The sequence below is a fragment of the Rana temporaria genome, chromosome 1 (genome assembly GCF_905171775.1).
Source record: "Rana temporaria chromosome 1, aRanTem1.1, whole genome shotgun sequence".
Lineage (NCBI taxonomy): Eukaryota > Metazoa > Chordata > Amphibia > Anura > Ranidae > Rana > Rana temporaria.
The window spans coordinates 209,855,654-209,881,839 of NC_053489.1; the positions used below are offsets into that span (position 1 = coordinate 209,855,654).

The 26,186-nt window shown below is 42.1% G+C and overlaps 1 protein-coding gene across 2 annotated transcripts in view; it reads right to left on the bottom strand.

Annotated features, from left to right (window-relative positions):
* PI4KA (phosphatidylinositol 4-kinase alpha) overlaps positions 1–26,186 on the bottom strand; it is a 163,742-nt gene that overhangs the window by 108,439 nt on the left and 29,117 nt on the right. For both annotated transcript variants that reach the window (XM_040348472.1, XM_040348480.1), the window contains exons 7-16: positions 22,774–22,840; positions 16,180–16,328; positions 13,164–13,229; positions 9,100–9,196; positions 6,304–6,495; positions 6,114–6,214; positions 5,856–5,985; positions 4,610–4,739; positions 3,890–3,985; positions 955–1,138 (exon numbers count right to left, since the gene is read on the bottom strand). In XM_040348472.1, the coding sequence (XP_040204406.1) occupies positions 955–1,138; positions 3,890–3,985; positions 4,610–4,739; positions 5,856–5,985; positions 6,114–6,214; positions 6,304–6,495; positions 9,100–9,196; positions 13,164–13,229; positions 16,180–16,328; positions 22,774–22,840 (1,212 nt within the window). The remainder of the gene's footprint in view (positions 1–954; positions 1,139–3,889; positions 3,986–4,609; positions 4,740–5,855; positions 5,986–6,113; positions 6,215–6,303; positions 6,496–9,099; positions 9,197–13,163; positions 13,230–16,179; positions 16,329–22,773; positions 22,841–26,186) is intronic.

Here is a 26,186-nt window from a genome sequence, read left to right on the forward strand (position 1 = left end):
CAAAAGTCAGGTTAGGAACATTCCATTTTAACATGCAAAATGGGCGATAGGCACACTTCACGATGCAACTCCAGGAAACAAAAGATTGTTTGTTTGTTTTTTTGGCATCGGGTACCCTTTTAAGATCCATACCAGACTCAAAGGGCCTGGTATGGATCTTGAGGGAGACCCTAAGCCATTTTTTGTATTTTTATTTTAGCGTGGGGTTCTCCTTCAAGATCTTCAGAGCACAAGTCGCACCACAAGTCAGAACATGATGATCCGACTTGGATGCGACTTCCATTCAAAACAATGGGCTAAAACCCCTGCTTAACACTGTATCTTAATGTTTACAAGCATTTGGAGTTTGAAATGCCGGTAAACGACAGTCCTGAATGCGATTTATTTGCTTTCAAAAAACACCTGTAACCTCAACTGCCTCTAACCTACTATACAAGACCCCTTTCACACTGGGGCATTTTTCAGGCGCTTTTGGGTTAAAAACAGCGACTGAAAAACACCCCCCCCCCCCAAGGGCTTTCACACTGAGGCAATGCGCTGGCAGGACGTTAAAAAAACTCCTGCAAGCAGCATCTTTGGAGCGGTGTGTATGGCTGAACCACCGGCAAAGCGCGGCTGCATAGGCGCTTTGCAGGTGATTTTAACCCTTTTTCGGCTTTACCGCCGATGCCACCCGCGCCCCAGTGTGAAAGCAGCCTAAATGACTCAGTGTACATGTACACATAAGATAACATTGAGGAAAGTTCAGGGGCTGCTGAAAAAACACCCAAACGTGAGTTTAGCAGCTTCAGTATACATGAAGCCTTAAGGCAGTCAAAAATGACCTGCCTCCGTGTTTAAAATCGGAGTAGGTTATTACAGGTAGGATTGGTGTAAAATAAGGAAACAAATAAGCATATTTTAGCTTTACTACTTTAGTGAGCAGACTATTGGTTGGTCCGAATGTCTACTTACATTGCCAGTTATCACCATACATCCCAGTTGGTCTATGATGAGCACATCAAGTGGTGATGGCGGCTGGCAGAACTTCTGCTGCAATATCTGAAGGATCGGCTCCATCACCTTTGGGGTATCCCTGAGGGCCACCGAAATATGCCCCAATGCACGAATTGTGTGATCTGGAATAAGATGGGCCTCCCTAAAACACAATACAAACATTTCTTTATTGTGCAACAAATGTAATAAAATATTTTTATTTTTTTTTGTGCAGAAACTGATTTTAGATCCTAATAAACTTAATGGGCTTGTAAAGGTAAATATTTTTTTCCCTAAATAGCTTCCTTTACCTTAATGCAGTCCTCCTTCACTTACCTCATGCTTCGATTTTGCATTTAAATGTCCTTATTTCCTCTGAGAAATCCTCACTTCCTGTTCTTCTGTCTGTAACTACACACAGTAATGCAACACTTTCTCCCTGGTGTGTAGAAAGCCTCTTGAGAGGGGAGGGGGCGAGCAGGAGGGTCAAGAGGCTTTCTCCACACCAGGGAGAAAGTGTTGCATTACTGTGTGTAGTTACAGACAGAAGAGCAGGAAGTGAGGATTTCTCAGAGGAAATAAGGACATTTAAAAGCAAAATGGAAGGATGAGGTAAGTGAAGGAAGACTGCACTAAGGTAAAAAGAAGCTATTTAGGGAAAAAAATAAATTACCTTTACAACCCCTTTAAAGAAAAAAGATTACATGGTTCTGTGGAATTAACTAGGACAAGTAAACACATAATAGGATTATTGTATTCATAGATCCAATTTATCTTTATTTATTTTTTATTAATCTGTTTTTTTATTTTAAAGCAAAATAATACAATACATATTACATAATACAAAAGCAATAATATAACCCAACCGTCACGATCCTACTTATTATTATACATCCCCTATTAGGCATATTTCTCTTTCGTTCCAATTTATCTTTAAAGCGGGGGTTCCACGGCCAATCTTTTTTTTTTTTTGCATTTTTGAGCTGTACTCACTTGTTTGGTTTCTGCAAATACAGCCTGTCGGTTTTTGTGGCAAAGATGAACTTTATTTTCTGTTTCAGGGAGTTTCCATTTTGCTTGTGGGCATTGTGAAGCTCACAAGCAATCATTTCCTGGAAGCGGTGAATGCTGATCTCCCAGCATTTACCGCTAGTTCTTGCGCCTGTGCAGTGTTTACGGCGAGTAGCGCCGTAAACTTACTGGTTGCCATCACAACGGACAGCGTCATATAAAGTACACACGCCATTGTGATGGTATGCGAGATTTTGCTGAACGGCGTTCCGCATTGTCTCCTGGGAAGAAGGAATCTGTGCTCCCAGGAGACCTTGCGATTAGATCCCAGTAAACACTGCGGTGTTGGGGAACAAACTGGAGACACCTACTCCCGCGGGAGTCCAAAACCGGAAGTCCAACTTTACCCTGCTATTTTAAGGTATTAAAATGAACATAAAAAAAAAATCAGTAGGCATTTTGATATATATGTAGTGCGATGATAAGTATAACACAGTGTTGTAATTTGGGTGAACCTCCGCTTTAAGAATATAGACTAATGACTTTGAAGTCACATATTTAATAGCTTGTTACATAATGTTTAAAATCACTTTTGTAAGCATTTTGTACTTCATCTTCAAACTGGTTGTCACAAAAATACTGTATGCATTTCTATCACAAACTGAAACAACTTATGAACTCCAGTATACAATGTCTAGTTGTAGAGATGGGAAGGGTAAGAACCACGGTCAGTTTTTTTTTTTTTTTTTTTTTTTGCCGTCTGCGTCTACACTGCACAGGGGAGCTTCAACTTCTCTGTCTTCATGATCATTGTCACCTGGACAGAAAGTGATGGGAAGCCCATACTTAAAAAGAGGAAAGGTCTGGTGTCCCCAGTAACACACCTCCATCCCTATTACATATAGTCAAAACAAAAGGATTCGCCCCGGGACTTTAAATGAAGTGGGTAACGTTTCCGCCAGTAAAGATAACAGTAATTGTACAGTATATAATTCATTCAAGTAAAATTTTTAACATGCGTAAAGTAAAATAGTTTACATGCGTAAAGTAAAATTGTTACATACATGGATAGCACCAACAATTGCCAATTGAAACGATACATAAACAGTAAATATTAGTACACAAGTATAATAGTGGACAGAGTACACAGGCATTGTACTACCCGACTAGCCTAGTTTCGCAAGATCCAGCTCGCTCTTCAGGGGTGTGTAACACTGTACCACTGAGCTTGACCCTGGCTATAAAAGTGCGGCCCCAAGATGGCAGCAGCAGGTGTCTCACCCGGGAGCTGAGGGGGCGGAGTCAGGAAGGGACCCCTCCAGAGGCCAAACGGAGAGCAGGCATGGCGTATGTATAGTGATGTATCCATAGAGACCTCATTGGTCCATAAAAAGTATAGGCTGAGTATGGTGAATATCCCAAGTATAAAAGTAAGACACAGCAGGCAATCTCCACAGCTGTGTGTGTCTTCACTGAGGAAAGGTCTTGTATCCACTGCCCCCTGTAGTTTCCTACTAGCAGCATGTATTGGATGGACCTCCTGAGTCCCAATAGCCTATATGCATCATTAGTGATGATGTTACCACTACGTAATATCTGGGTTTATAAATGCATTTGGTACACACAAAATTGATTTATATGCTTTGTATCCATTGAATATATTTAGTGCTTTGAGTTCAGCTTTAAATGTATTCCTCATCTTTGCCCTCAACTACATTTATGTATTTAACTGTTTAACTTTCTAGTATTAGTTTAAATCAAACTAGTTGTTAAATCTACATAGACAATAATTATTACAAGCTTTTGAAGGCCCAATATTTCTATTTAGTACACACTACTATGACACATACAAAGGATTTGTGGCTCTACACATTGGAAATTATACGTCAGCAGTATAACATACTTGTCATTCTCCTGGGATATGTAAAGGCGATTGGATAAACTAGCCAGGAAAGCTTCCACAATAACTGGGTCAATGGTTAATCCTGCCTTTAGACACCTGAAAATCAAAAATGGAGAAAATTAATATGACAGATATTGGCCTACAAAAATATTTAGATTATAAGCTGTATTTTTATTTAGGTTTCCCATGGTTAGTTATAATTTTAATATCACATTGTGTTCATTGCCCTACTGCATTAAGCCAAAGCAGATTTGGATTTGCATACTGCCATACAGAGTGTATCTTGGACATTTTCCAGTCTTTTTGTTGGTTTAGCAAGTACATCGCTATAGTAGTTCACATTCTGATGACGATGCAGAGACAGCCTGCAGATGGATGTTTCCTGTCAGCACAAGTATTACTGTTAAGAAACCAGAGAGTGAAGCATTCTAGCCATATAACTGGTACTACTAATCAGAAGTAATATATGTCTTGCTAAATGTCATATTTTCAAAAACTTGAACATTTTCAATAAAAACTACCTGAATAAAAAAAATATATATCAGATTTGGAGTCACCCTCAAGAAAACATTAGCTGCCAAACCCATTAATCACTTTTCTAGTTCAGGTTGGAAAGTCAGTTACGTTGGGCATCGCCTCCACCGTTCTTCATCTAATGTCAAACAATACACTCATTAACTTTCCCTGTTGTTTTAGTAACACAACCACAAACTCTAGTACCTGCATATGTTCTCAATAGCAATGTCCCGCAGCTGTTCATACATAGATGGTTGGCTCTTCTTGCCATGAATAACGTTCATTGTGGATTCAGAGTGCTCATTGGTGATGCTAATCTTGATATCATTGCCTCCTAAGAATATGGGAAAGTTGGAAAAGCATGCTGTAATAATGTTTTTTTACAGACTGGACAGTTACACCAATTACACAACTACTTTCAAAAGCTCCCACATTTACTTGGAGAACATTAATAAAAATAAAACAGCTAAAAAAAACTAAAATCAGTTGTGTGTACAGTCAAATTCAAACACAGTATGAAAAATAAAGTATGAAAAATATAATATAAAAAATACTTCCTTTGCAATTACAGGACCTATACATGAACCTTTCAAAAACTGCAAAGAAAAAAAATACACACACAAATACACATATATATATATATATATATATATATATATATATATATATATATATATATATATATATATATACATATACATATACATATACATATACATATACATACACACACACACACACATAGATATATTTATTATTTATTTAAAAAAAAAAAAAAACACTGAAGCTACTATTAAAAGTTGCAAAATGAAGGAAAAACTTTCTGGACAGCCGCACTCTAAAAATAATTTGCTTTCATTTTAGAATCAAAAAACAAAATTGATTTTAAAATAAAAGCAATTTATTTTTGGAGTGTGGCTGTCCAGAAAGTTTTTCCTTCATTTTGCATCATTCCATGCATTGCCAGCACCCGTGGCTTTGGATCAGGTGAGGAGACTTTCCGATTAGTATCCTAGAGTGGTGATTTCTCTTTTACTATTAAAAGTTACTATTGAAGTTCCCCACAGCCAAATTTAAATATCAGCAAAAGATCTGTGAATGAATAAACTACAAGTCCCGTCTGCCACCCATGAGTGCAGCAATCAGTGCACTTGTACTGTACTGAAACAGTCTCCAGCTCTCCAACCGAAAGCCCCTAAAGGGGTACAGGCAGAGAGCTGAAAAAGTGTCTGCAGGACACTAGAATTGTACCTGCAATTCACTGATCATGGGTGCAAGACTTTGTAGGCTCCTGTAGAAATAAGGAATGCATGCATTATGTTTTTCCTGCATAAAAGTAACAAAATCCAGAAGATCCACATGAAAACTAGGCAACTAGTATGTATAGAAGGGGGGTAAATCATCTCATGCAGAATCCCTTTTAGTAAAAACTAGTTTAAAGGGTACCTACCTGTCTGATGTTGGCTGTGATATTTGTACAGCTTCACCAGCACTGGAGATGGTATCACCAAGAAATCACGAAGAGATGGAGTTACAGAATGAACAACTACAGGGAAACGCTCACAAAGGCGCCCCATACCCTGAGTAAAAGAAAGCAAATTGTAATATATGTATTTTTTTCATGGTTACCACATCAAAACAAACACATGGAGATCAACCTTTAGACATTAGGGTGCTCTCCCTGCAAACTCGACTGTCAAAAACCAACCTGTAAGCAGCAGATGAGGAGAGGCATGTGAGCTATGATGACTTTGCTGGATGTCTTGGACTGCAGTTTCTCAGAAAGTTTGATGCACAGGTTTTCTGCACCTTTAGTGTGAAAGGCAAAAAACAAAAATGTATATTAAAATCAAACCACTGAAGAGCAGATTTTCCTGCACTGTTCATCACAGCTTTACCTTGCTCATCCTTTACAGCCCATACCAGGAGGTCCACACAGGCAGCATTTGCTTGACACCTGAGCTTCAAAGGGCTAAGTTCATTGTGTAACTTTTCTACATCATGAAGTATCTTCTGCAGCTCTGACTGGCTACTGTTGAACTGTTCAAGCACAAAGTCATGGATCTCCTTCACAAATGAGGTTGGGAGGTCTAAAGAGGCAAAGTTGAAGAGGTTTATCAGTAATATTATTATCTTGATAAAACACAGATTCTAAAAATCAAAGAAAAATGTAAACACACATTTGTAACAATATCAAAGTGGTTGTAAATCCTTACCCCCTAATCACAGTTCAGTGGTGAACCACCTCACATCACACACATAGATTAAAAAAAATTATCCTACATGCATTGTACCCGTTTATCAGCAGACCTCTCTTCTCTACAGCCTCTTAAAGCATACATTTTACACAGCATTCCTCAGTTCAGGAGGCAGGGATCTGATGTCACAAACTGCACAGCATACAGCAGGGAGCAGAGCGTAATCTCAGACCTGAGTGGAGGGAATTCACACTCCCCCCCCCCCCCCCACAAGGTCTCAGGGGGAAACATACACAGCTGAGGCTGTCAATCACCTGCTGTGTGCTGAGGGGTGGGGGGGCATGGCATCTGGCAGGATTGTATGGTGTCTGTCAGAAGTGAATCATGCAGATAGAGCAGGCATGTCCAAAGTCTGGCCCGCGGGCCAATTGTGGCCCTCGTTCTGATTTATTGTGGCCCCCCTGGTAATTTGGATATATACAGTATTTATCGGCGCTGCCTCAGAGGGGACAGGGAGGGGCGGAATGAGTGCCGTCAAATTACATACAGGAGAATCTCCTGTTTACTCGGTGGCATCTGTAATAGGAAGTCCTGTCTCCTGGGCTGCCATTGGACGACTCCTCTGTCTATCATAGGAGGAGGGACATTGTGTTAAAGAGGCTGCTGCGTAAACAGGAGATTCTCCTGTATGTAATCTGTTGGTGCTCATCCCGCCCACCCCTGTCCCCCCCCGTCCCCCGTCCCGTCTGAGGCTGCAGATGGACATTGATCAGGCTGCACTGATGGCAATGGAGAGGCTCCATTCATGGCAATGGAGAGGCTCCATTCATGGCAATGGAGAGGCTGCATTCATGGCAATGGAGAGGCTGCATTCATGGCAATGGAGAGGCTGCATTCATGGCAATGGAGAGGCTGCATTCATGGCAATGGAGAGGCTGCATTCATGGCAATGGAGAGGCTGCATTCATGGCAATGGAGAGGCTGCATTCATGGCAATGGAGAGGCTGCATTCATGGCAATGGTGAGGCTGCAGATGGGCACTGATTAGACTGCATTGATGGACACTGACCCTTATTTTGCATCTTTATTTAACATTTTCCCTGAAACTTCCCTCCTAAAGTGAAGGTGCAGATAAATACGGTATATCCAAATAACACGCTCAAGCTCATCCTTACTCAGGGATTCATTAGGGCCACAAAAGAGATATAGATAGATAGATATATATATATATATATCTATCTATCTATATCTATCTCCAAATAACACGCCCGACCTCATCTCTTCACCACACACAGCCACAAAGGCAAGAATTATTGTTGGGCAGTGTAGTAGTGCTCAGACGAAGACTTTTAATGGTTCAAAGAATGTCAGGCAAAATAGTCGGCCCTCACGCATTTTCACTTCATTAAATCTGGCCCTCTTTAAAAAAGTTTGGACACCCCTGAGATAGAGAAATGACACAGCAGACAGAAAACATACTAGGTGTATTAGTTCAGGGCAAGTACACACTCTAGAAAGATATGCTTTGGTTATTTTTAATTTCAGAGGTTTACAACCACTTTAAGGACGTGTTGTCCAGGCATGGGCTAGATGACTACACTACGCTCCAGCCAAGGTATCAGTGAAGCCAACCGAGAAGAATTCAAGACCATCTCTAGCTGACCACGTACTGTGATCCTTTAATTTTTGACATTTGAATATATTTTGATTAAACTGTTTTTCAAGTGTTACAGTACAGTGAGGCAAACATAGTTTAGCATTCATGTATGTGATGAGCCAATACAGCCCATGTGTCAAACTCAAGGCCCGTGGGCTGAAGCCATCCCGCCAGGCCATTTCATGTGGCCCTTGCACCATGGGCTTTTTTCAGCCCTGAGAGTGATGCAGAGGTCAGAGCCAGGGAGAGGTGGAAGTGAGACGTGGGCAGCCTGTGAAAGAGTGCTGAACCCATAGCACAAACCTGTACTCTGTACACAGCGCACCCCTGAACACTGTACACAGTGCACCCCTGAACTCTGCACATAATGCACTTCTCATCTTTATTGCGGCTGAGTTCCTGCACCTATTCTCTGAGAAAAAAAGCCCTGGATAAATGTATTCAGTGTTACAGATACAACTGGCCCTTTGAGGGTAACCAAAATTCAGATGTGGCCCGCAATGAAATGGAGTTTGACACCCGGGCAATACAGGGTCAACATACAGTCAGTACGGAGAATATAAAAAAATAACAGCAGACACTAAATGTGGCGGTACACAATGCAATGAATGCAAACTATGCAATAAGTAATAGCAATATTTTAGTGGTATATAGTCCACTTATGGACTGTCATGGAGTTTTGTTCTTTATGTTCTTGGAGCTCCAATTTATTGCTGTAGGTAAATCATCCAAATGTAGTTTGCTTTTCTGTCATAACCCCTAAACAAACACCAAATATATTTCTTCCTGCAAAAAAAATGTAAAAACAAACAATATATGTGTCTGGCATACACACTTACCTTTCATATTATACAGTGTATCTCTGAGCATCTTAAACATTGCTACATACAGTGGATCACTGAATGTTTTATAATACAGGTCCGCAGTTGGATTTCCCTAAAGAAAAAAATAAATAATTGGATATGTATAAATGTATTTCACAGTACAGTATAATAAAAACACTAAAATAATATCATATTCGGACATGTTTTGTGGAACAGTTTACACTGTACACCAGAGTATATACACAAAAGAATCAGTGTGAATTGGGGAACATACAGTACCTTTTATAGAGCAATGTGGTTTGCGGTGTATAATGTACAAAACAGTGTACATGGTACAGCATGTATATCACAGTGTACAGGGTATACTTGTGCCATATATAAAGCAAACAGCCAAACTGAGATAACCCCTTCTTTATATTTGTTACAAATTCACATTCACACAGCATCATATATAAAAAATAAAGATAAAGATAAAAAGTTTTCTTCTGCAAAAAAAAAAAAAAAAAGAAAGAGGTGGAAAGGTAATGTTTACTATAATTAACCCTGTCTGTACTGTGATGGCAGATATCATTATAAGTTTTAAATTAGATTTAAAACACCGTCTGTCCTAAGAAAGGTTAAAAGGAGAAACTCAGCCCCAAATTTGTCCTCCACTTTTAGTACTTTCAACGTAGTTTGCCCAAAAGACAACCAAAAAAGGTTAAAAATTATATATATAAATAAAACGTTTAGTGAATAGGAATATATAACAATGCGAATCTTACCGTCCAATTTCTCGTATTAATGTGGACGTTAAGATTCTGGCCAAAATATTGGCAAACCGTTTGAACACTGTAGTCACATCCTTGGTCAATAGTGACCAAGGGGGCTTTATCCCCGACAGGTCCACCAGAATGAATATCCGCAGGCTGTTTCACAACCTGCAATATCCACATGACTGTCCTCCCACTCGTGCTATTGTGTCTATTGAGTCTTTGGACACTTGCAAGGCATTCGACAGTGTGGAATGGCCATATCTGTTTCGGGTGTTACAGATGTATGGCTTTGACCCCCGTGCTGTAGCATGGATACAATTCCTTTACACCTCCCCTGTAGCTCGGGTGCGGGTAAATTCCTCCATCACTGGCCCCTTTCCGATTACTAAGGGCACACGACGGGGGTGCCCGTTGTCACTCCTCTTGTTTGCCCTGGCCATGGAGCCGCTTGCGGTTTGCATTCGCTCCTCCCCCTCGATTAAAGGACTCCCAATTGCTAATATAGAGGAGTGCCATTCACTTTATGCGGATGACACATTGGTGTATCTGGCCGATACTAATGAATCACTTCAGGCCCTGTTGGTGGAGATTAATACCTTTGGAGACTATTCTGGCTTCCGGGTGAATTGGGATAAGTCTAGTCTTTTCCTCCTAGACGTGGCTGAGCCTCCCCTGATTCACCCGGATTCCAAGCTTCAAGTGGTATCTTCCTTTAGGTACCTTGGGGTTCTGGTGCAGACCCCTTTTATCTTCATATGTCGCCAATAACTTGGATCCTCTATCGGTCCGCCTTCAGGAGCCGACCAAGCAGTGGATGGATCTGCCTCTGGATCTTATGGGGAGGGCCAATGTCCTCAAAATGATCTACCTACCGAGATTACTCTATATCCTTGCCAATTCCCCTTGCAAAATACCTAAATCTATTTTTAAATGCATAGATTCAATATGTACTACTTTCCTGTGGAAGGGTGGCTGCCCCAAGGTAGCACTTGAAACACTACGGTTACCAGCGCACTTGGCAGGCCTGGCATTTCCCAACTTCTTTCTATATTATTTGGCATCCCAGTTGGTTCACATCCACGATTGGCTGTGCCCGATTCCGGCCAATGCCTGTACCTCCACGGAGGGAGCCATCGCATCTTCTCTGGAAACCCTACATAATATTATCCACAGAGGTGGGGTCCCCGATCGCCCCGAAACCTCCCTTTTCTCTTTCCGTTATATTGCCACAAAAGTATCCAGGCACACCTGGCTGAAATCTCCCAACAACCCCCTGTGGTTTAACCCTAATCTGTAGGAACAAAACTCCCTTCCTGATCCCAATTGCTGGTACTCCAGGGGGTTTAAATATTTATGCCACCTGTACAACACTCAGGGCTTTAAATCTTTTTCTCAGCTACGTTTAGACTTCGATCTACCAAGATCTTACCTATTTTATTACTACTAGCTCAGGCACGCTATTCGTGCCCAGTTTGGCTCCCTGGATGATCCCACTGACCTGCCCCCATTGGAAAAACTGCTCAGACAGCCAGATCCCACTAAACTATTATGCAGCCCTAATGACTGACTTTAACCCCAGATTTCACAAAGCTCAGGTAAAATGGACCTCTCTGGACATCTCCCTGGTAGACGAGGACTGGTCAGAATTTAGCGATACATATAAAACCTGTTATTGCTTCCCGAGACCGCATCATACAGGTCAAAATTTTCCATCAAACCTCACTCTGGCTAGGTTACACAGGATGGGTCTCCTGCCCTCAGCTGCCCGTTTCCGCAGCTGTGGCCGGGAGTCTGATTTCTTACACTGCTTCTGGACATGCCCGGTAGTCTGGGGCTTCTGGGAAGAAGTGGGTGCGTTCATCTCATCGGCGCTAGGCCTCCCAAACATAATCCACCCCAAGAACTGCCTATTAGGCATTTTTGGCGAATTACACCTATCATCACATGCCAAGAGACTGCTCCGTATACTCTTCTTCTATGTTAAAAAAAGCTATTTTACTGTCCTGGAAGGGCGCACAGACCTCTCTGAAATCCATCTGGTTAAAACTTATTAATGACGCTATTCCCACTGTATAAACGTACTTTTGAACTCCGGAAACGGAACAAAACCTTCCACAAAATTTGGGGTAGATGGTTGGCTAGTCCGCTAACCCTCTCCCAGCACTGATTGTACTACTCTTGCTTGACCATTGATGGGCTGTGCCTCACGGATCTCTAATGTTTGGACCTCCGATTTTGCTATATCCAGGTATTATACCTGAACTTTTTACCACTGTGACTACTTTATATTTTGCACTAATGTCAGTTTATTTTTCTATGTTTGAGTGTATTGCCTAACATTTATGACCAGGTTGTCTGGTGTTTTTTTTTTTTTTTGTATGTTCTTTCTGTTTGTTTGTTTGTCTGAAACTTAATAAAAATATCTTAAAAAAAAAAAAAGGAAAAATATAACAAATATATAGTGTTTTTTTTTTCAAATTTGACTGCAAATGTGGAACTACACTTTATGCCCAAAGGTACTCTGGGTCTTTCACAAGTCTATCAATGCCCCTTTGACCATCATGAAAGAGAGAGAAGACCGTACACATAGAAGTTGATTTACAAAAACTGGAGAGTGCAACATCTGGCACAGCACCGCATGGAAACCAATCAGCTTCCAGTTTTTTTTTTGTCAATGCTTAATTGAACAAGCTGGAGGTAAAAGCGGATTGGCTACCCTGCACATCTGCACCAGATTTTGTACTCCCCAGTTTTACTAAATCACTAGGAAATAATGGTAAGAATAGTGGTGGAGTGTAGATAAAGAAAAGCAGAGACAGTCAGGAGTGCAGTTCAACACTGAAAGGAAAGCAGAGCAGAACTGAGTGATACACTAAAGGGAAAAGCAGAGAAGGAGGTGGCATGTGTTCCTTGAGGGTGTAATATGTGCAATAATCCAGTACCAGTAATAGAAAGACAAAAATGTATATAGGGTTTTTGAAAAAGTGAATCGAGTTATTTACGTTACTGGTTTTAAATTTTGTTTATAACCTTTCAATTATTACAGCCTCTGGCAAAATTGACAGGTTCGGTGTTAACTGCATTGTATAACCAGCATGTGATTCAAAGTTGGCATATAAAGTGCAACTAAAATACATCTCATTTTAATAACAAAGTCAGGTGTAGGGAACTCGAAATCACAAACCTTTACAGAGCTAGCAAGAAATAATAATTTCAGATGATGATTAAGTAGGACAGACTACACCTATTTTCTGTGAGTAGTAATCCGCTAGGATTATTCCTGCATAATTTGGGGAAAAATGTATAAATAAGTGTAAAGAATACCTCTGTAACTTCATTTATCAGGGAATCTAATGAGCTCAGCATTGGATCTGCCACAATTTGCTTCACCTGCAAGAAAAAACAAACAGTTTAGTATCAGGAAAAAAAAATCAAGTTTGCATTACTATGACCTATCTTCATATATAAAATACATCAAATAAATACAATAATGTTACAGTCTTATAGTGCCATGCATTCTGTACTTATTTAATAGCAAGCCTTTAAAAAAATACATTAGTTGGTTCGGAAGATAAAACGCATATCTATAGTAAGTTAGTTATGTTGTAAAATAACTGAAGTAGAAGTTGATTTTTAAAGTGGTAGTAAGGTTATTTATTTTACTTTTATCTACAGGTAAGCCTATAATAAGGCTTACCTGTAGGTAAAAAAAAAAATCTCCTAAACCTTTACGGTTTAGGAGATATTCCCCTCGCAATGATCCGCTGAATGCAGCGGCGCATGCGCACAGGGGATTCTCGGCTAAAGGCCCGGCAGCCGCCAGACCTTGCCTGAAAGAAGTCTCCCGCATGCATGCGCATGAGTGATGACATCGTGGCTCCAGCCACTCACATCGCTGGAGCCGCGATACCCGGAAGACACGCTGAGGCGAAATGTCAGCTGCCTCGGCGTGGACCTGGTGGGGCACCGACGCCTTGTTCTAAGGTAAGTATTTCATAATGAGCTAGTATGCTGTGCATACTAGCTCATTATGCCTTTTCCCTTACAGGTGTAAAGAGAAAAAAAACAAAACAGCGGGTTTACTATCGCTTTAAGAAAACCTTCCCACAGATAGCAACTTGCAGGTCAAAGCAACAGGCCAACTTAAAACCTGGCCTCCATAGCATCGAATTCTTAAGCTGACCATATGCTGACCGAAATTTGACTGGTCCCTGCTGAACCAGCCTTGAACTGTGTGAGTTTTTCCTGCTTGACAAAAGTCAACCGTTTTAGGGACATGCTGGAAACCTTTTTTCAGTCAGTGCTGCAGCAAATGGGCGGATCAGTGTATTTTGTAAAGGGCAGGTCCCACTGTCAGATTACAATTTACTGTCATGGAAGATTCCTCTATCCACCTCAAATGGGTGGATGGAGGAATCTGTTCGTATTTGTTCATTCAGCCTGCTGGTAAATGAAAAAAAAAAAAAAAAACTTTCTATGGCCAGCTTTACCTTTTTTTTTCTCCCATCCACTTCAATTGACAGTGGGAGTAAAAGGAGAAAATCTTGATTAAAGGCTGGTACACACAATATCGGTTAATTCAACAGAAACCGGCTGACACCCGGCCCTTGTGTACAGCAGGCTGCCCGACAGAAGCTGGTCTACCGACTGGTTAAATCAACCTAACAATAGGAGCACTTCTATGCCACTGTGGATAGGCCGATACAAAATTCCTTTCCACACATACTCTCTCCTATTTGGTCTACCGATTGGCTTTTATTGAACAGGCATGCTGGAAAACCAGCATGCAATCAGCACCTGCAGTCAATGGCTGCGAGCGCTGATCACTGTGTTCTTGCGGGGGGGGTGGTACCCTAGCTCCCCTTCAGAACACGAGATTGCTGTACTAAGATTGCTTGTTATAGTACAGCAACCTACCAGTTTTCTTTTCATTTAACCCAGCGTGTGTACCTGACATAAGCTCAGGTTATATTTCAGTCTGAGCTTAAAACTCTGTTCCAACCCACGTGTGAAAGAGCTTGGCCAACTGTCAAGCAAAGCTCTCAAATGGAAGGAAAAATGTCAGTCCCATTGAGGTTGATTTACTAACGGAAATTTACAGACAGTGCACTTTGCAAGTGCAGTTGCACACTACAGGAGCAGTTGCTGTAAAGCTTATTAATTGAAGGGGGGCTCGGCTGACTTCTATTATCTAATCATGTGCAAGTTAAAATCCAGTTTCCTTATTTTCCTTGCATGTGAATGGGTATTCTTTGTAAAGTGAAACTTTACCTCATTTACTAAGCTCTGGAGCAACAGCACTTGCAATGTGCATGGTCTACACGCCTTTAGTAAATCTACCCCACAATTACAATACCTTAAAATACCGTGGCCCAGATTCAGAGAGCCCAGATTCGTAACCATAGTTACGCAGCGCAATTGCTTACTTGCGCTGGCGTTTCGAATGCTCCTGATTCAGGAACCTCGATACGCCGACTGCAGCCTAAGATATGACTGGCATAAGGCTCTTACGCCAGTCATATCGTAGGCTGCATTCTTACGATGGCCGCTAGGGGGCGTTCCCGTAGTGGTCAGCGTATAGTATGCAAATTGCATACCAACGCTGATTCACTACCCTAGGCAAGCCCTGCGTACGCAGTTTACGTCGTTTACGTTCGTCGGGTTTCGCGTAAGACTGCTCCTGCTAATAGCAGGGGCAGCCAATGCTACGTATACCCGTCGTTCCCGCGTCGCAAAGTTAAAATTTTACGTCGTTTGCGTAAGTGAATCGTGAATGGCGCTGGACGCCATTTACGTTCACTTTGAAGCAAATGACGTCCTTGCGACGTTATTTGCCGCAATGCACGTCGGGAAAGTTTCCCGAAGGAGCATGCGCACTACGTTCGGCGCGGGAACGCGCCTAATTTAAATGATCCACGCCCCCCCATGGCATCATTTAAATTACGCGTGCTTACGCCGGGCATTTTTCAGGAGCGCCCATGCAATTTACGGAGCTACTGCTCCGTGAATCAAGCGTAGCGCAGGAAATTTATGGAGGCGCAGTGTTAAAACGGTACACTGCGCCTCCGTGATAAATGGGCAAGTCGTACCTGAATCTGGGCCTGTGTGTATCTCATTGCTCCCACAATGGCAGGGAGAAGAAGTATGTGCAAAGGAAGGCTGTGTACCTGTTGCTTTGCTCCGCATGGGCAAATCACAAGCTCCATTAAATGGCATTGAAGAAGTAAGACTTCTAATCCACTCTAACCAGTTGAAAAAGTAATATATTGTGTAACTACATCTAAGCTAAATCTATCATCTTTGAAAAGGTTTATCTGAAGGAAAGATTGTGTGACCATACCATGCTCTGTAGTTGACGTAGGGTTTCTTGTGGAATGTCAAAATCCTTGTGGTTTACACCAGTGAAAAGAGGAGACACAGAGAAGCTGGAGCTGATGGTGGTGAGGTAATAATCTGGGTCTACTGCACTGCCATCTGGCAGATAGGAACCTGATGGGAATAGAAACAGTAAAATTGCTAGGTGTGAAAATAGAAAGCAATCTTTTTCCATTAGAGCATCTAAGTTGCAAGCTTACTTTCCAACAGCTATAGTTAGAGCTGCACGATTCTGGCTAAAATGAGAATCACAATTTTTTTGCTTAGAAGATGGATCACGATTCTCGCGGCGTAACATCATCTTTCACATAAAAAATTGGGCCAACTTTACTGTTTTTTCTTTAATTAATTGCATTGCATTTGAAAGACCGCTGGCCAAATACAGTGTGACATCAAATATTGCAGCAATTGCCATTTTATTCCCTAAGGTCTCTGCTAAAATATATATATGAAGTAATTTCATAGCAAAAAAATAGGATTTTTTGTACTCACCGTAAAATCCTTTTCTCTGAAGTCCATGGACGGACACAGCTCCTTAAATCTTGACAAGTGGGTTATGTTCCCTGTTTACAGGAGAGGACTAGGCAGAAACATGTTAAATAGTTAAATACATGTTGCATTAACAGAATTGAACAGCCCCACCCAGGGGGCGGTCCCTCCAAACATAACCCTCCTCACTGCAGCTTGCAGCCTCAGTTCGTAACAAGCAGTACAAACCTAAAAACGAGGGGTGGGAGCTGTGTCCGTCCATGGACTTCAGAGAAAAGGATTTTACGGTGAGTACAAAAAATCCTATTTTCTCTTATAGTCCATGGACGGACACAGCTCCTTAAATCTTGACAAGTGGGACGTCCCCAAGCAGTGTAAAAAATCGAGGGGTGGGAAATCTATCAGTAAAACCAATTTTAACTTCACCCCAAAACAAGCAGAGCTCCTCAACAGAGGAGGTGCAACTTTAAACAGCCGCCGGCAAAAACTAGCGGCTGAAAAAAAAACATCATAAGATGCACTCACAGCAACCATGTAAATTCTGGAAAAAGCGTGAACGGACGAGCAAATCGCCGCCTCGCACACCTGTGAGACCAATGCATGATGTCGGAAAAAAAACCAGGAAGCACCAATTGCCCTGGTCGAAAGTGCCGTGACCGGAAAGGGGGGCCCGCCCCTTAGGAGCATAGGCCTGTATGACGGCCTGCCTGATCCACCGAGAAATGGTGGTCGACGAGACCGCCAGGCCCTTTTGTGGACCAGACACCGACACAAAAGAGAGTCAGAAGCTCTGAAAACGGAGCCGTAGTAGGCTGGTATACCCGCAAAGCGCGTACCTAAAGTATGAAAGGCCGAAACCTCCTTCGGAAGAAGGGAAGGTCGCGGGCGCACCATCACCTAATCCTTATGGAGGATCAAGCATGGCGGCTTGCAGAACAAGACCGCCAACTCAGAAACCCCTCTAACAGAGGTAAAGGCCACTAAAAAGGCCACCTTCTGAGATAGTGTCAAGAGAAAATCTCTCTGATGTTTCCAAAAGGAAGGTTTCTGAAGAACCGAGAGCACCAGAGTCAAAACTCATGGGGGAAGAGATGGGCCAAGAGGGGAAAGTATATGACAAACCCCCTGCAAACAAAAAAAGGGGACCCACCAGGGAACGGGCCGCAAAAAGGCCACTAAAAGAACACAGCCAAGGCTGAAATCTGCCCCCAAACGGTGCTTTAAGCAATTTTTAGATCCACTCCAAGCTTTAAAAAACATCAGGACCCTGGACGTCACTCCATCCCTTCGCACCAAGAGAGGGTAGATCCTCCGGGAAGAAGACTACGGTGCCCTGTTGAGATGACCGAGTCAGACAGACCCCGGTCACCTAAAGTCTGGCTTCCAATAACCATGTTGAGCAAGTCAGTGACTGTACAACAGATTGTAGTATGGGACCTTGAGACAGAGGAACCTCCTGCCCTGGCAACCGCCAGGGTGCCTCCGCTACCAGGCCCCAGATAGCGTACCAAGGACGCCGAGGTCAATCTGGAGCGATTAGAATCATCGGGATCTCCTCAGCCTCCACTCTGTGGAGCGGCCGAGGAAGCATCTACCATGGAGGAATGGCAAAAAATCACTGATACAGACAAAACAGGGCCACCAGCGCGACTGACGCGTCTGTACCAGATCACTAGACCTGGCCACTAACTTTGACACCCTTGCAGCGGAGACGAGCAGCCAGGAGATCCATGCCCTGTAAGGCTGACCTACTGCAAGGGAGCCGAAACACCCCAAGCACAAAGACCAGTCGCCCTGGTCCAGCATCTGGCGACCCAAGTGCTAACACCTGCTGCCACCACCAGCATGTGGGGAAGGACCCAGATACTGACTCCAATATTTACATAGTGTGTATTATAATATGCACACCTGTCCATACAAATAGACAAAAGCTCCTAGAGCCCTATTCAGGGCCTCTCACCCACTTGCTGCGCTGACCAGGGGTAACCAGGGGACTCCCTCAGGAGGAGATTGCCCAGCACTGCCTGTGAGGAAAAGAACCGTGAGGTAACTTTTGCAGGGACCTGTGTTTAAACTGGAAAAGCCTCCTAGGGCTGTTTTATTTAAGGACAAGACACAGATACAGCATAAAAAGCAAAACCGTTACAGGTGTCACCAATCAGTCAGCGACTGCTGAAGTATAATCATAAACATCTGTGCTCATCACAGGGCTTTTTACCTCACAGGAAAGCCCAATACAAAAAAAAAAAAACACAGGCCAGATAACACAGTCCCCTCAGGAAGGCCCCCTCCCCCCTGACAGCGGCAATGTTAGCAATGCAGCAAGGGAAAGGAGCAGGGAAGTAAGGGGAAGGGACCCCCGAACCCCAGGAATGCCCAGCCGTACCAACCCACCGAAGCAGGAGGTACTATACTTACCCGTCCAAGCGAGGACTCGCTGACGCATTCCTGACAGAACTACAACCGAAATGGAGGTAGCTGTCGGCCCGGTCCACTGTGAGGGAGACAACACCATAGCCCAGTCATATGTGGACCTCGGAGCAAAGCTCACCGGCCCCCCCAGGAGTCATGGGGTATGGTGTGGCAGACCAAGCCTCTTTGCAAAGGTGTGCCCACGCTTGCTGGTCAGACTGAGTAGACTACAAGGATCTATATTATCCAGCCTGTCTCTCAGCCGACAGTTGAAAGAAGATTCTTCAAGAAAAAGTAAAATAAAATAAAATTTCTCCTCAGGGCGCTGGGCCCAAAGGGAGCCATATGTCCTTCTCCTTGCTAGGCAGAACGAAACTGAGGCTGCAAGCTGCAGTGAGGAGGGTTATGTTTGGAGGGACCGCTCCCTGGGCGGGGCTGTTCAACTCTGTTAATGTAACATGTATTTAACATGTTTCTGCCTAGTCCTCTCCTGTAAACAGGGAACATAACCCACTTGTCAAGATTTAAGGAGCTGTGTCCGTCCATGGACGATAAGAGAAATATTGATTTTTAACTAAACAAGTGTCAGAAAAAGATTTTGACTTTAAGTGGTTTAACTTCCTGCATTTACACACAGATGTTTGCTCTAAGAAGTTTCATGGTGTTACAAACTTGGCAGACTGCCTGATTTTTTCTTTACACAAAGAAGTCTATCCCTTTGATCCAAGAAGGAAGCATTAGTTACAATGTTTCCTGTTAAGAACTTGGCAGACTGCCCAATATTTTCTTTTGACAGCTGAGTGAGCAGATAAAGTCTCTCTACTTGTTATATGAAAGAATCGTCAAACTCTGCATTGGCGATGTCAGGGGGGTTAAAACGAGATGACGATTTTTTAACGATTAATTGTGCAGCTCTAGCTATAGTACAGAGGTGTTTGAACCAGAATTAATAAAGAGCTCTGAAAACAAAGCACTGCTTATTCAAATTATAACAAAAAAACACAGTAGTATGTGTTGCCATGAGTTCTCACATATACTGTCCTGTGTCCATGGACACAGCTTTATTGTAATAAGCTACCAAGGTTATACTGCCACCTACAGCAGCAATGGAAACTAAACACAGAAATTGAAGGGCAGCTTCCTACAGGCTATAACCTCTCCCACCCTGCCAGTATAAGCAAGCAGTCCAAACAAACATGGGCAGGCACACCAAACTAAGGTGAATCAGCTCAACAAGAAAAGGCCCATAGCAAGGGGGAAACAGCAATTGCAAAACATTTCAACTGAATCTAGGTTCCACAAAAGGGGAATATTGTGGAACACAGAGAATGTGTGAACGGAAGACCAAGTTGCAGCCATGCAAATCTAAAATGCAGAAGCCCGATAACAAAAAGCCCATAAAGAACTCACTGCTCTGGACAAGTGGGCTTTTAATTGGGAAAAGGAGACATCTATCCCACCAACTTATAGACCTACACAACAACCTGTTGCATCCATCTAGAAACAGTCGAACTGGAAACCAGAGAAACTTTAAGACCTTCTGAAGTAAAAAAACAAAGTGACCTAAGAAAAAAATCTAATAGCACCACACTGCAACCAGACACTGGAAGGTGACAAAAGTCTGAAGAAAAACCTTGACATCTGTCAGCTGAAGGAATGAAAAATTATAATTTTACCCCCATCACATTTAAAATTATGCCACCCAGGAAAGTGACAAAAAGATGGTCCTCCAGAAAGCATAAGCCTTGCTGTGTGATCCACAAACCAGCCCTGCAGATCTGGACAAAAGGACAAATTACCAGAGAAATTACTCGGCTAGTATCCAGCAAAGTGTCACACAAAGTTTACACAACAAATATCTGGACAACACAATAAGGCTACTTTCACACTGAGGCCGCCGCACCACATTAACAGTAAAGCGTTATCGTCATTTTAGCGGCGCTCTTTGGCCGCTAGCGGGGGCACTTTTAACCCTCACTAGCGGCCGAAGAAAGGATTAAAACCGCCTGTGTTGCGGCACTTCCGAAGCACTGCCCATGCTTTCTAATGGGCAGGGGCGTTTTTTTATGAGCGCTGTATACAGCACTCCCAAACTGCCCCAAAGAGGCTGCTTGCAGGACTTTTTGTAACATCCCGCAAGCGCACCGCCCCAGTGTGAAAGCACCCGGCTTTCACACTGGGGTGGCATGGGAGGTGGTTTTCAGGCACTTTAAAGGCACTATTTTTAGAGATAAAACACCTAAAAAATGCCTTCAATGTGAAAGTAAAAAAAAAAGGAGAATATGTAGGGACAGTCAAAAAATCTCTAAGATGAGTCATAAGTGGTAAAGCTAGAGAAGGTATAGACAATTTTCCAACAAGAAAAACTTGTCAAAAAGAGTTCAATGAGAAGCCTTTGTGTCTATGAGGACCAAGCCCAGACCAGTATTAGGAAAAACAAAAACTGTGGAATCTATAGTAAAATGTGCATTCTTGATTAGAAAGGATACAAGTTCTATCTAAAAATCAGCTAGTGGAATGCCTTCTTCTAGAGTGGAGGGACTCCATGTCTGACAATGAATCCCCTGGAGAGTTTCTGACAAAATCAGAGAGAACAAACAGACCCACTGCTGTACAATGCAACCTCTATAGGCCAAATAATGCAAAGAACATGCAACGGGTTTGTAAAGTCAAGTATAATACTAGTATACAAGTATATGCAAATACACAGGAAAGTTCCTGTGATACCGCTAAATACAGTTGTCTCTGTAAAAATATCATATATACAGTCTCAGCAACTGCAGAGCCATTAGTCTGCCAGTTCTCACAACAGGGAGTCTTCAGAAACAAAGACAGATAACAAAATGCTTTCTATGTTTCTTGTTCACACATACATGTGCAGTGATGTGCAGAAAAACGCATAGAGAACGCCATATGAAAATGGGAAGTTCAAACTTTACTAACTGGAGAGACTTCCAGGATTGTCAGTAGACAATATGAATCTACCAGTAGCTGTTGATAGTAGAGAGGGTCTTCCAATTCAAGCGAAAAATTGCAAGTGAGAGAGGAAGGAGACATCCGTTTTCCTGAGAACACTGGCAAGGTGTGAGTAGGGTTCAGTTTCTATGTGCATAGAGTCCCCATGTAGGCTGCAGTATATGGGGACCAAGTAATCAAAAATTCTACAACAGAATACAACAGTTGTAACAAGTTCAGTATTCCAAAATTTCACAAAAAAAGCCAAATGTAAATATAAGTGCCCATTGCAATGACAGCACTGCTTAAAAAATCCGGCTGTTTGAATTTTTCTGTGTTCTCATTAAAGTCAATAGAAGCGTCATGGAAAAAAAACACTACAATGCATTTCAATGTGTCCTAATGGAACAGTGGTGCATTATTTGATGTGTGCCACAGGAAAGTTGTTAGGCATGCTTACAACCCATGTTAAAAATGTAGTGCAAAACTTTAGAAAATCGCAGCTCAATTGAAAAATGCATGTCAACACATCTAAATGCACAAGTAGTAATGAACTGTGTGCAGTTTTAGCATCTATTAAAAAACACTGCAAACGTGGGCTAATCGGAAAATGTGTAATGAAATGTATTTCATCCGGATACAGTCACGTCACTCTGCTGCTAGGTGGGAACCCAGCCTCTTTCCACAAGTCATGCCATGTTACCTTCAAAGTACGGGATGGAAGACCCTGCTGGAGATCCAGGAGGGAGGACAACACGATCAGGGCTAACCTAAAAAACAAAAATGAGACTTAAAGTGGAGGTTCCATCAAAAAAACTATTTTGCTTTAAACTGTAGCTTACAACTAAAAAATAAAAAAAATAAGAACATTTTTTTTTTTACTCATCTGGAAATGCCTGTTGCTATGCGGTTCCACGAAATCTGCCTTTGAAACCACCTAGGATTCTGACATCATCTCCCTCTAATGCTCCTGGGAAATGTGTGTCATCATTTCCCAGGATGCAGTGCGCTACCCAATTATCACTCCCCATCCAAGACTTCCAGGAAGTAAGGGCCTGATCCACAAAAGGGATACGCCGTCGTATCTACTGATACGCCGTCGTATCCCTGTTTCTAACTATGGAACTGATCCACAGAATAAGTTTCCAATAGATAGGCAGAAGATCCGACATGTGTCGGATCTTAGGATGCAGTACCGCAGCCGCCGCTGGCGGCATTTCTCGTCGAAATCCAGCGTCGGGTATGCAAATTAGCACTTACGAAAATCCACGAAGCTTTTACACTTTGTTTTTTCTCCGTAAGTATTAGTTTGCCGTCGCAAAATTAGGGCTGCTTTTACAAAGTAGGACGTAGGAGTGACCAATGCGCAGCTCGTCATCGCCTGTACGGAAGAGAGCCACACACACGGAGAACAGCTGTTAGGATTCGATTGACCGCACACGCTGTGTTTATTCTACTGAATTGTAAGTGCAATACTTTACATTAAAGACCTTTTACTCGCAGTACTTCACCATGGAGCATCTTTGTTCTTCCCTTTTTTTTTCCCCTAATCATATGAGCGTTCATTTCTCATTCATTGGAGTTTGAAGCTGCCGATTTGATTCTCCCCTCCTTTTCACCTGCTGGATATTAGTCTGCTTGAGAGGACTATAAATTTCTCTGGGCTCAACTGACCGCTGTAACAAACGGTCAGTGGATCTGGTAAGCAGATTGGATTTTTACCACACTGGTGTTTTCTTTTGGTGGAAGATTATCAACTTCGTTTTTTCACTATTGGACACTTTATGGACTGTTATATATATTTTTTATTATCACTTTCATTTTTATCACTTCATTATATTGAATATTCATTTTTTTGGTATTCATCTTTTCATTTTGTTCACACATTTTCGAAATTTCACATATTAATTAGCGCTGTACCTTCTTTTTGTATGTAAAGTTAGTACACCATGTAAAAGTAGACCCTTATTTCCCGCGACGCTGTCAAATTTTTTTAAAAAAATTTTTTCCCGCCGCATCTCTTTTTTTCCCTGACGCAACTTTTTTTACCCGGCGCGATTCACAAAACTCGGGGTACCGTAATTTCGCGCAATGCACGTCGGGAAAATCGCGTCGGGAGCATGCGCAGTACGTCCGGCGCGGGAGCACACCTAATTTAAATGGGACTCGCCCCATTAGATTAGATTTAAGTTACACCGCTCAAAATTTCTAGGTAAGTGCTTTGTGGATCGGGCACTTAGGTAGAGATTTTGCGGCGGTGTAACTTAAATGGCTAAAGTTAAGTTACGGCCATTTTTTGTGGATCAGGCCCTAAGTGCCTGTAGGCTTCACAATGCCCACAAGCAAAATGACAACGGCGTGGACATAGTTTTATAAACTATCTTTTTTGAATATCTATGCGGATCGGCGGTGGATTGTAAAATAGTAAGTGACCAGATTTATATTATAAAAACGCAGGATGAAAGGACATACATTTAGAAAATGCCAAAACTCTGCTTTAAGTTACAAAACACATTCAAAGTGAACACTAATCAAAATGTTTTATTTTGTTTTAGACAGGGTTAAAGCCTCCGTCATATGTCATCACTTCCTGTCCTGTTTCCAATGGGGACACGGAATCAAAAATATACTGTAGTTTTAGCAGAGTGAAAAAAGATTTTCATTTTTGTTGATCTACTAAAGGGATAGAGATAGAGACTGATGCATGTGAATGTGGATTTACTGAAGAGATGGTGAGTGTTCAAAGTGAATGTTCACTAAACATCATAAATAAAACGAAGCTGTGTTCACCTCAGACAAATTACTGTATTTATTGGCGTATAACACTCATATTTTTACCCTGAAAATAGAGGGTAAACTGTGCCTGCGTGTTATACGTAGGGGGCTGTAAAAAGTTTTTTCCCGGAAACTTCCCTCTTAAAGTTAGGGTGCATGTTATACACCTGTTTTTTTCAAATAAACACTGGTTTACCTTATTTTCTATCATTCATTTTGTAAAATGGACTGTCTCTAATGCAGTGTTTCTCAATTCCATTCCTCAGACCCCCCCAACAGGTCAGGTTTTCAGGATTTCCATTATTTTGCACAGGTGATTTGATCAGTTTCACTGCCTTAGTAATCACCACAGCCTTTTCATCTGAGGGAAATCCTGAAAACCTGACCTGTTGGGGGGGCCTGAGGACTGGAATTGAGAAACACTGCTCTAATGCAAGAGCAAGTCAACCCCAATCTTTTTTATTGCGGACTGTGCCTTCCTGTTACAACTGCTTTTCTCATTCCTTGAATGGGTGTCACAGGGAAAGATCATGAAGGAAAATCTCCCCAATTGTAGAACAGAGGAACAAAAAAAAATCTAAAACTTCTCCACAAGAGCTAAAGAGAAAAATAATTCTGTGGAGATGGGCTTTAACAATATTATCATCAAGAACTAAAACAGAACTTTCAAAACAGCTGTAATAACTCCCATACTTAATAAATCTTGTTCACACCCCATTGACTTCAGTAACCTTAGACCCATCTCCAACCTTCCTTTTCTATCCAAAATCCCTTAAAAAAACAGTTGCTTCTCGGGTCTATACTTACCTATTGGACTCTGACTTATTCGATCAATTTCAGGCTGGTTTCTGTCCCCTACATACCACTGAACCTGCCTTGGCAAGAATAACAAGTGATCTCTTCATGGCAGCTGACTCATAACTATTCTCATCCTCCTCATTTTGAGTGCGGCCTTTGATACCATTTCTCATAACAACCTCCTTCACAGATTAGCCACCATTGGATTAACGGACACATCCCTGTACTGGTTTAAATCTCATCTTTCTGGCCGTACTCAATTCATCCAACTCAATTCTTTCAAATCTCCACTCTCTACTGGTGTGCCACAAGGTTCTGTCCTGGGGCCCCTTCTGTTCATAATCTATCTCCTTCCTCTGTCTCATATTTTGTAAATTTAACATCCACTTCCATTGCTATGTGGATGACATCCAGCTCTACCCCTCCACTAAACCTACTACCACCATTCCTCCCTTCCAAATCCCTTACATACTGTTTACAGGAAATTAAATCCTGGCCTTCTTCCAACTTTCTCAAATGAAACTGTGATACAACCGAGGTTCT